We start from the raw sequence: 11832 nt of genomic DNA, 5'->3' as shown, positions 1-11832 counted from the left end.
ACAAATAACAATAAAAATAGCAATAGCATTACAAATAATAATAATAATAATAATAATAATAATGATAATAATAACCTTGATTTATATGCGCATTTCAAGGAGACTTAATAATAACAAAAAAATGCAATAATAATAAAACACAATAATTAATTAATAAAACGTCTAATATTTGTTATATATATATATATATATATATATATATATATATATATATATATATATATATATATATATATATATATATATATATATATATACATACATACACACACACACACACAATAATAATAATAATAATAATAATAATAATAATAATAATAATAATAATAATAATGCTATAATATATGATCAGTATATATATGTTATAATAATAATTAATCATACCTATGACAATATATTGCGACGTATAAGACACCGGAACCACAACGCCTTTACTTCCGGGTCACCCCATGTTTGTTTACGTCGGGCGTTTTTCGGCGTGGATGCCGCAGCAGTCTGGCTGCGTTTTGTGTTGAGGTGTATTTTCTCACTCCAGATGGCCTCGCAGAGTCCCAGCAGCACCTCAAACGTAAAAGCAATTTCCATTACTGCTTCGGCGGCGACCCGAAGCCCCCCTGCGGCCGGCAGCTCCGCCGCTGTCCGGGGGAAGAAGCGCTCCGGCAGCTCGGCGGCAGCCGTCGTCCCCCAGCCGGCCGGTGGCAGCATCGGCAAGAAGAAGAAACCAGTCACCACAACCCCGGTGCATGCACAGGTAGCCGAGCAGGCTGTTCCTTTTGGAAGCACACGCAACTAGTCCAATAGTTATAGTTATTATGTGAATAAATATTCATAATCACTGCGTGAATATCTGTATTGCAATCCTCTACGTTGACTTTATTGTTCTACTGTTGCACTCACTCCTCACACCACACTTCAATCAACTGAAGGATCAATGGATGTCAAATCAGTCCAATTGAACAATAAATTAGATCATTGTTTTGGGCAATTCTATGAGAGCGTGTTTCATCTTCCCTCAGGTCGTGGCGGTAGAGCCTATGGCTGAGGTAAAGGTTCTGGGAGCATTGGATGGTGGCCAAACGACCACGGAAACCGCTACAAAACCTCCATCGTTCAAAGATCCAGCGTTTATGGCGAGTGTTTGCGCGGCTCTGCGCGGGTCGATTGTGTGTCCGACTGAAGCTCCACAACGTAATCCATATTGATTAAGATTTCTATTGCGTTTCCTCTAACGCTAAATCTCTTCAGCATTCTGGAATCGGAGGAGCAGCGGCAGGGAAAAAGAACAGGACCTGGAAGAATCTCAAACAGATCCTGGCTCTGGAGCGGATTTTACCCTGGAAGGTTGACGATCCAAACTGTGAGTGTCTGCGCTTTGTTTGTCTCAACTGGTCGTAGTTCTAGTTTCTGTTTCAATGCCCGACCCGTGGATTTAAATCCCTTTCGGCTGTTTGATCCAAGACCCGCTTCTTGTCTTCAGATTGCAATATTGATGCTCTTCCCTCCTTGAAACCAGCCAAGAAATACTCTGACATCTCTGGACTCCCTGTGAGTATCCACCCCACACAAGTGCAAATGCTACTTCACATTTCCAAATATTTCCTTAATTAAGCGCTGTTCTACACTTGCCTCCTTTTCCCCTCCTTTCCAGGCAAACTACACAGACCCCCAGACCAAACTACGCTTCACATCCTCTGAAGAGTTCTCCTATATCCGCCTGCTCCCGACAGATGTTGTAACTGGCTACCTAGCACTGAGAAAGGCTACTTGTATTGTGCCGTAACGGCCTCGCAAATCACTGAACCTACAACAGGTCGGCAATACAGATGCTCTCGTAAATGTCCATGTTGGATGCCACCAAGCAAGAAGACACAAAATGAAATATGTTGGAGCACAATAAGGTGTGCGTGTGTGTGTGCGTGTGTGTCACATTTGTAGCCAAAAGTTGCTTGATTTATTTTATTAGACAATTTAATAAAAAAGTAATAAAATAAATATGCTGCTCTGGGGCCTGAACTGAATGCTACACACAAGCCAGTCATAGGACAACAAAGTCGGAGTAACACAATAAACCTGTAAGTCACAACAACAATGAACAGAATAAAACCCTAGGCACCAGCTATATATTTTTTGGTGTTAGCGATGGCACACATCTTAATATTGCATCTACTGTCGGTTTGGCAAGTGGTTTAATCTCTTATCCTTTATTGCTGACATTTCACCCAGTCTCAGTGTGGAATGATGATACTGGTCTTCAGCAGATATATATATATTTTTTTAATTTAAGTTGCACCGTTGAGTCCTAGTGGACTTCAATATTCTTTGAGTCCTCAAAGAACAGCGCCCTGCCTTGTGGTCTGAAGGGCTTCTGGCCCCTAATTGTTGTCTCTTAAAGGCATAATGCTGCACTGAATTTATGTTTGAAATTAGTTCCGAGTCGGCCCCTAAACCGGAGAGGGAAAAGGCTAAGCGGAGGTCAGCTGTAGGTGGAGGCTTTTTCCTTGTTTTTGTGTCATGTGTGAGCTAGGTCAAAAAAAAGAAAAGAAAATCACACACCTCACGTCTGAAAACACATGAACAGACTGGACGAGGGAGTGAGTTACATGTTACACGGGGCGCGGCCAACTTTGTGAGAGGCTCGTATCCGTCCATAGAAGAAACACGCTATTTGCCGGCGGGTGAATCCACGGGAAGATAAATACTCAAAAGTGTTACGTCGAAACATAAAACCACACCATGGCTCATATCCTATGTATTGCATGGCTGCAGGGCTGCACGTTCCGATGACTAACACACACTGTCTCCATTTTAACGTGCCACACAGATCCAAAAGTAGTGCAGAGGCCCCAGCGAGAATTGAACTCGCGACCCCTGGTTTACAAGACCAGTGCTCTAACCACTGAGCTATAGGGCCGGACAACGCCACCGCCTCCACTAATGAATATCGACACGCTCTTACGCCGACGTCAGGCTCGTCCCTGATTCGTCCGGCTTCGACACCGCCGCGTTTCGGAACCGACGTCGGAGAGGACTCGTGCGTCATCGTGTCCCTCCGACCCGAGCGTCACCGGCGGCTCGGTCCCAGCGACACGCGAGGATCCACCGGGCGAACCACGCTCAGCGGCGATACCCGCGGCGGCTTGGTCCCGGCTCCGGCGTGTTTGCTCGAAGCGGCCGCTCGAGGGCAGTGTCACACCCGGCACCGTTCAGCCAGACCGAGCTGCTGACGCAGAGCGGGGAGCGGGGAGCGGGGCCAGGGCAGCGGTTTGAGTCCTGCGGCGGCGTCAAAGCCTCGACGTGGTGATTAATGAGCAGCGCCGAGGCTTTCTGCTTTCCCCAGCACACAGTCAGTAGATTCCCAGAGTTGCGTGCGTTTTGTGAGACCGCGATGCATTTGGCGCCCTTCTAAGATTTATGTTTTAACGGATCATTGACGGGCCTTACAGAAAACCGACAAAGCCAGCCTTTCAGGGGCTTCTGTGCGCATCTGTCCGCGCACACCTCCCGGCCCCCTCGAATCCCAATCGAAACTCTCTCCGGGAGATCTTCCGTGAGTCACCGCGGTCTCTCTGCCGCGTCACCCGATCCCGCGGTCCCACGTGGAGGCGGCAGACTCGCACCTCCCTCCGCCGGGACGCGTCTCGCGGCCTTCCCGACTTGGCCGAGGATGTTACTTTCTCGGCTGACGCACGACGGAGGGGAACATATTGCGCGAACGACGGCGACGCCGCTGAGCCAAATTGATTGCTCATATAAAAAAAAAAAAAAACGTCTCTTCTTTGCCATCGTCTCCTCGGCACATCCAAATAGATTTTACAATAAGACGCCGGATTGCCTTCATATTTATGGGGCAAGGAAAAAGGATAAAAAAGAAGGGAATTCCCCAAACACAAACGGCACTAAACGCCTCGCGGTGCCGAGAATGAAAACCCCGCTTTTAAAAGTCTTGCAGCGCCAGCGCCGTTAACCCGGTGGATGTTGCTTACGCTTACGGGGGCGTTTATAGCAGCCATTTCGGCACAAGCCGGAATAGTCTCGTTTAATTGTTGACCGTCCACAACGAGGTTACGGCACCTTTTCTCCCTGGACGCTTTCAAATCTCCTGTGTTTTTTTTCTTCTACTGAATGTTAATGCCCGGACAGGAAGAAGGCAGGGAGATAAGACAGGAAGCGCCTGAAATAAATCAAACGATCCAAAGTAACAACCGTGTAAACAACCAAGCGCACAGAACGGTGAGCGCGTTCGTTTCTGCGATCAAAGTCGTTTTTTAATCTGCGCTTGCTTTTTTTTGTGTTTTGCCCTCCGCAGCAGTGCACGGTTCTCCACCTTTTCCGTGTGGGGGACCCTTAATTTGATACTGAGTTCTGAACTTTAACTCCACCTTCGAGTGTTTACCGTGCGACAGATCGTAAGCCGGCTCCCCGGCCGGTCAGAAGGGTTAAAACAACCATAGAAAAACCCTGAAACCCTGACACGCTCTGTTCCACTTTGCTCTGTTTTTTTTTTTGCTTTTTTTTTACGCTGTCAAAGACGAAGACGATGTTGTTGCGGAGCCGTGGAGGTCAAACAGAAAACTGTCATTGGAGAGCTGATCAACTCCTCCCCACATCATTACACTGGGCTAAATCCTGCTTAATCCCACTGAAAATTCAATCAGTGTTCCATCGCAGGTGTGTGTGTGTGTGTGTGTGTGTGTGTGTGTGTGTGTGTGTGTGTGTGTGTGTGTGTGTGTGTCTCTGTGTCTGTGTGTGTGTGTGTACGTGTACATGTGTATGTGTGTGTGTGTGTGTGTGTGTGTGTGTGTGTGTGTGTGTGTGTGTGAAGGAACGAGAGCGAGAAAGAGAGAGCGAGAGAGAGAGGGGGGGAGGGAAGGAGGGAGGGTGAGCGAGAGAGAGAGAGAGAGGTAATTCTTCATGTTGATAGACAATGATTGCCCTTTGTCAGACCAAAATCACCTCCTCCGCTCTGTTCTGGCCTTTCCCTCCATCTTTCTCCTTCGCCTGTCCACGTCTATCGCTCCTCTCTTCCACCTTCTCTCTCTCTCCGGCTCTCTCTCTCTCTCTCTCTCTCTCTCTCTCTCTCTCCCCCTCCTCCCGCGGCTCCCCTGCTATCTCCCCCCTGCGTCGGCCGGAGGATTAGCGCTCCGCTTTGGTCTCCGGGTGATAAGAGCTCCATCAGTCCGTTTCGCGCTCTCCGTCCGTCCTTCCGTCCGTCTCTGCGTTGTCCATGTCTCACGCCGCTCCTTCCCCACGTTCCGGAGTCACGCGGCTTCCCACCAATCAGGCGGGCCTCTCGGCTAAGTCTCGCAGAGGGACGAACAAGGGCGACGCGCGGGAGTTAATCGTCCTGCGATCGAAACCCTCCCTGTGTCGCCCGTGTCTTCCACGGTGTACGTGTTGTTATGGCTTACCCCTCTCCTGCTGTTCTTTTACATGCCATTACTCTTAACTTCACCTCTCACTCCCCTCTCTGTTGGCGTGCCTCTTCGCCGTGCCTCCCAGATTAGGAACATCTATCGCCGGCTGTCAGCGCTGCAGTCAGGTGGATAAAGTGTCAGTGGACAGGGAGGTAATAGGAAGGATGTGAACCTGTAACTCTCCCAGTGACAGATGGAGCCAATCTAACAGAGGGATTGAATCTAGTCTCAGCTGATAGGGACCATCCATTCATGACCGCAGATCCACTACCTCTATGTGAGTGTGTGTGTGTGTGTGTGTGTGTGTGATTATAGTTTCTTTCATCCCACTGTGTTGATGCATCTGTGTGTGTGTGTGTTTGTCTGTTGCCCTCACAGTCGTGTTGTGATTTAGTGTGTGTGTGTGTGTGTGTGTGTGTGTGTGTGTGTGTGTGTGTGTGTGTGTGTGTGTGCGTGCGTGCGTGTGTGTGTGTGTGTGTGTGTGGGGAGGAGGGGCAATGATGTCTCTTCATTCTTAAGCCATTCATTCCTCGTGGTGCTCCTCCTGACGAAATTCTTCAATCCGCCTAAAAGCTATAACACCTCAGGCTTTTTTTTAAAGACGGTGGATTCAGGTGTCTATGTGTGTATCTGTGTGTGTGTGTGTGTGTGTGTGTGTGTGTGTGTGTGTGTGTGTGTGTTCATATCTCTGTCTTAATGTTTTTACATTTCATCAAAATACCTATTTAACTGCTTAACCCGCTGCACGCAACTCTAATTTGGAAACAAATCAATTTTTGTTTTTTGTTCATTCATTTCAAATGCTGCCGCCTGGACCGTAAAGTATTACCTAAATGTACGCATTTATCAATAAAATGCATTTTCCTGTAAATATATATGATATTGCACGATGAAAAGAAAAAGGCAAAGTGCTCTGAAATGCTCCATCTAATAATAAAAACCGTAGTGCAAGTACTGTATATACATCGATATTGCAGAGGCTTTATGACTTACAGTATGGCTCCCACACAGTCAGCCACACACACACACACACACACACACACACACACACACATCTGCGCACAGACACACACGCGTCTGAGGTAAATTCATACCTTGGATACTGTGCAGAGGGAGGGAAAAAGATAATTGCATTGAGTTTAGAAGAAAAACAACAGCTATAAGCTCCCTGTGTGTGAGTGTGTGTGTGTGTTTCTGTGTGTGTGTGTGTGTGTGTGTGTGCGTGCTCGCGTGCGTGTGTGTGTGTGCGCGCGCACACCCATCCATATCCCTACTGTATATACGAGAGTTGGCGTTTTGGACCGTACTCCCATTTGCTCTGAACGACCTTGGAAGACAATACCTATTGGCTTAGTTGGAATAAGCTGCTCTCTCATTAACCATCATTTAGACTTGAGTGAGGGTGTGGGTGTGTGTCCATGTTGAGTGTGTTAATAAAGCTGTGAAGTATGCAGGCCATTCATCCTAAATGACTGTATTAGGATACGGCATACGATCATCGCATTGTGTGTGTTTGTGTGTGAATAGGTGTGTGTGTGTGTATGAGAGAGAGAGAGAGAGAGAGAGAGAGAAAGAAAGAGCTAAAGAGACTGGGAGAGAAAGTTTGGATAAATGACCTCAAACACACACACACACACACACACACACGCGCACACACAAACAAGGCATTTTGGGAGAGTGTAATGCTAAATGAAGCGTGAAATGAAGAGTCAGAGACGTTGGAACATTCTCTCCCCGGGGAGACTCCACAGCAGACTGAGCCAGACCAGGCAGAGACAGATTAGTCCAAACCAAACCCACCACAGCCCACCCGGCGGCTAAATCCCCTGCCACGCTGGAGACCGAAATCCAAACCATATCCATAACCGTGACCCAAAGACACATTTCTTTCAAGTCCTCGTGTCAGGTTGTTTACCTTTTATCTTTACGGACACAACAAGGCACTTTGTCAAACAAGTGTTTTGTGCTTGAACTCTGGATGCCGCTGGAATTCAACTGAATTGCAAACACCATCAGAGACCAGGGTTCTCTGGCAGAGTTGTGATACAACTGAAATATTACTCAAATATTTGGGGAATTTTAATGAGAAGACAATGCTCAATTCTTGCTATTTTACCATAGATTTCACTTAAAATTGCGTCCCCTTCATCGATGTTGAATAGCCTAAATTTTGCTCTTAACGCACCCATACCTTTCTTCAAAACAATTTGCTCCTTGACAAACATTCATATCCATCAACATCGACTCGGCTTGTACATAAATGAGGCGTAGCTTGCAGAACTACGGTGGTTCTGTCAGACAACTCGACCCCTATGGGCCGGCCTATTTAAGCAGCCGATCCCTCCTGCCCTTCCTGCTTTGCCTCCCGCTTTGCCTCCCGCTTTGACTCCCGCTTTGCCTCCCGCTTTGACTCCCGCTTTGCCTCCCGCTTTGCCTCCCGCTTTGCTTCCCGCTTGGCTTTGCCTCCTGCTTTGCCTCCTGCTTGGCTTCCTGCTTGGCTTCCTGCTTGGCCTCCTGCTTTGCTTGTCGTGTTGCTGCGCTCCCTCCACCTCCCCTGCATCCACCTGTTGGGCTCTGCTCTTCTATCCAACGGGGGCTTCAAGCTCATCACACCATTATTTCTAGCTCATTAAGTGTGCCTATGTTTACTGTACACCTCGCCGGGAGTGATGAGCAGTAGAGCCCAGACGCCCAAACTCAAACAATGCTAAATAAATAAAGATAATTAAAATAAAAATCTAAGGGTTGTCTGCCAGAACTAACACCTTTTATTTATTTTTTTTGAAACCTGTGCTGTCAGCATGTTGGGTGTACAACACAGAGCATTTGTATGCTATTGCATCTGGCACAGAGTTAGTCTGCAAGTGGAGTTAAACTTCTCAACCTGCATTACAACTCTTTATTCATTCTTTATCATCAAGAACTGTTGCAACCGACACCAATCCCCCTCTTTGGAGAACTATTTTACCACGTTTGGGTCTATAAACAACTAATCACTACTCCAAGAGGGGGAGAATCACCACGGGTGAGACATGGAGTACATGGAAAAAACATAAACATAGAAACAAACAACATCATGTACACGGAAAAAACATAAACATCGGACGACAACATGTATCGAAAAAACAGTTGATTAGATCCAGGAAAACTGGAACAGTAATTGGGCACGTGGCCTAACGAACCACGAACTAACTAATAACTGATGAACCACTAACTATTAAGGGTGTTAAAAGAGTCGTTGGCCACTCTCACATGGCCATGACCCTGACGGAGATGTGTGTGTGTGTGTGTGTGTGTGCGCGCCCACTAGTTTTCTAACAAATAAACTGTTCTTCTGCTCCAAGTGCAACTGGATTCTTTTTTTGTTTGACGCAATGCCAGTCGACGGCGACATCCACCATCATCCTGTGTTCCTCAGTCACTCATTTTCTGCCATGCCCATCTGTGCACGCTATTAGTGTAAATGAGTGATTGTATACCGACGACAAGTGGAATTGCTGCTCTACTTTGTTGCAGAGGATGCATTCATACGAGCCGTGAGTTAAATTTGAAGGTTATTCAATCAATCAGTTCGGCTGACAGCAGCACATGTTTCAGAGTGAATCAAATCAAACAGTGTTGAGTAAATACACCTTTCCACACAGCGCTACCATGCATCCTTTTTTTTTTTTTTCTTTTGTTTTTTACTCATGTTGTTGTTGATAAACACCGGAATGCCTCACAATGCTACAGCGGTCCATCGTTTCAGAAAAGTCAATTTTTAATAATATATATATCCAATTTATCCAAAAGTTAAATTCCAATTTAAATGTTCAGTTCACTATGCACCTTACTATATTTCTGGACAACTGACGGCTCTTTTCATACATAACAATACAGTTTGGTTTGAATGTGCGTGTGACAGGTCAATTGTAAAATCATTGTTATCATGATTTCACATCTGCAGAATAGACTTCCGAGTCAAAATACGTATTTGAACAACCTAACCTCTGACATTTTTTGAATCACGGATATTAATCAGAACACCACTCAAACATACTGTGTTTGGTGCAAGCATGTGATTTATGAAGCATCTCCGATAAAAGCCAGACATTAAAGGTGCAGCGTGTAGAATCTAGCGGCATCTAGTGGTGAGGCTGCAGATCGCAACCGACTGAATACCCCTCCCCGCAGCGGCTCAATGTGGAAGAGACGGTGGGCGGGAAACTCCTGAACAAACGCGATAAGCCCTCTCTAGAGTCAGTTTTTGGTTTGTCCCTTCTGGGCTACGGTAGAAACATGGCGGTGCAACATGGCGGCCTCCGTGGAAGCGTACCCGCTCCCCATGTTGATAAAAGCGGCTCATTCTAAGGTGACGCCAACACAAGCGATTCTTATTTTCATGGGATTATACGCACTAATTAAAACACACTTATCAATATAAGATTCCATTTCTGCCATGTCCGTTCCGTCAATTCCACACGCTGCGGCTTTAAGATTATTGAGAGATTGGACTTTAACGGCAGGTCATCCAATTTCACGAGAGCCGTCTCTCCCCGCTGTACCAGGGTCCATGACAGTCGCGTCTTATCGTCTCAAATATGCTCCTCTGTTAATGAACAATCAGCCTCATTAATGTCCTGCTAATTAACAGACCATCAGCCTCTCGGAAGCTGTGATTAAGAGCCAGCCGAGGCGTCTAATTGGTGTAACTCGCGATTGGATCGAGTCACGCTCGACCCCGTGGGATGAAAAGGAAGCGAATTATAGCGTTGTCATCGTTGTTGTGGCGAGAACGACTCCGTCCTCCTGATTCACCTCGGTGTAATTACAAATAGTGTTCGAACGAGAGGGAAAGTGATTTTAAAGTGTGCCGTCAAAAGCGGTCTGGACATTTTTTTTTAATTTTAGAATCGTCCCCCCCCCCACCCGCCGTTATCTGAGGAGCTGACAACTCGACAAATATCCTTTCTGCACCCCACTCCGGTCTTGATTTGGATAGAGACGTTGCTGAAAGTCTGGAGAACAGTGATACTATTCTGTCGCAAAGCCCTTTCAACGCAGTCTATATAAGTTCTATATACATTTCCCTCTCTTTTTTATATTTTTTTTCAACCATTTTAACCGAATATATTATGTTTTAATTAAAGATAATATTATAAAAAGACAATGAATAGCTGTAAAAAAAAACCGAACAAAACAAAAAAAAACCCTTCACATATGGTTGCTTGAAGGACCTGGACTTAATTAGTTTGACTATGAAGCAACAACGACCGAACGGCCATCAGTTTAGGGCAAATGCCACTTCTATACCAAGCAGATTAGCGAGGCAGCTTCGCATATGGGCGAGTGCGGGCTGAAAAGCTGCTCAGGTAATTAGTCTGCCGGTTAAAAAGGAACAGGAATAGCCAAAGGTTTAAGGCAAAGTTTAAGGCAAATATCAGACCCGATATACGAGCTGACGGCGTGAGGTGGCAGCTCCGCGTACATATGGCTGACTGGTTGCTTCAAGCTGTTGGATAATGAGAGAGACGGGAGGGGAGGGGGGGGAGGCAGGCAGGATGGAGGGAGAGGGAGGGAGGGAGACAGAGAGAGAGAGAGAGAGAGAGAGAGAGCGAGAGCGAGGGCGGCGGATAGGTAAAAAAGAAAAAAAACAGAAAGAGAGGGATGAAGTTGTTTTCGTATTAAGTGAAAAGAGAAGAGGCAGACACCTGAGTTGCGGGTGCAGGGAGAGAAAAGGTTGGAGGCAGCGGTAACCACGCACGCACACACACACACACACACATACACACACGCATATGCACGCACATGCGCACACACACACACACACACACACACACACACACACATGCATGTGCAAACACACAAACACACACAGGTTGTACTGGTTGCTGGGAGCAGCTCGGCATAATAAGAAACCACATAAGTTGGATTTTATAATGAATCACCCATGGCAGAGGAGAGAGCGGGTGCGGGGTTAATGCGATTATATAAAAACTGCTCTTACACAGGAGCAACAACAGCAACCGTATTCCATAACGCTATGATTTATTTAACTTTATGCTTGTGTCAACTCTTCACTTGAACGGGGTTTAATGTGAACATGGAACGGGGGGGCAGTTTAACAACCCCACGACATGAATCCTAATTGTTAGAAAACCTTCAAACAATGTCCATTATAACTGCAAAGGTAGACGTATCTTTGATGCTGAGACATGAAAGTGTGTGTGTGTGTGTGTGTGTGTGTGTGTGTGTATATAACCGAAACATCCCCAATGAAATGACGTGCTTGTTTTTTTATCATTTGTCATTGAAGCCTTATATACGCGTGTGTGTGTGTGTGTGTGTGTGTGTGTGTGTGTGTGTGTGTGTGTGTGTGTGTGCATATGCGTGCGTGCACGTGCGTCTGCGTGTGTGTGTGTGGTGTGTGTGTGTGTGA

General features: G+C 46.3%; 1 protein-coding gene across 1 annotated transcript; it reads left to right on the top strand.

Annotated features, from left to right (window-relative positions):
- Positions 1–455: 455 nt before the first annotated feature.
- ino80c (INO80 complex subunit C) lies at positions 456–1977 on the top strand. The gene is made up of 5 exons (XM_080004939.1): positions 456–751; positions 1017–1130; positions 1246–1357; positions 1478–1545; positions 1649–1977. Exons 1-5 carry the CDS (start codon positions 536–538, stop codon positions 1778–1780), a joined length of 642 nt encoding a protein of 213 aa, XP_079861065.1. The 5' UTR covers positions 456–535; the 3' UTR covers positions 1781–1977.
- The last annotated feature ends 9855 nt before the right edge of the window (positions 1978–11832 follow it).

The sequence above is a fragment of the Zeus faber genome (genome assembly GCF_960531495.2).
Source record: "Zeus faber genome assembly, chromosome: 8".
NCBI lineage: Eukaryota > Metazoa > Chordata > Actinopteri > Zeiformes > Zeidae > Zeus > Zeus faber.
This window is presented reverse-complemented; position numbering and strand designations above follow the sequence as displayed.

Coding starts and splice junctions, on each gene's coding strand:
- ino80c (XM_080004939.1), top strand. CDS start 536: ATGGCCTCGCAGAGTCCCAGCAGCACCTCAAACGTAAAAGCAATTTCC. Junction 752..1,016: donor CAACCCCGGTGCATGCACAG/GTAGCCGAGCAG, acceptor ATCTTCCCTCAG/GTCGTGGCGGTAGAGCCTAT. Junction 1,131..1,245: donor TCAAAGATCCAGCGTTTATG/GCGAGTGTTTGC, acceptor AAATCTCTTCAG/CATTCTGGAATCGGAGGAGC.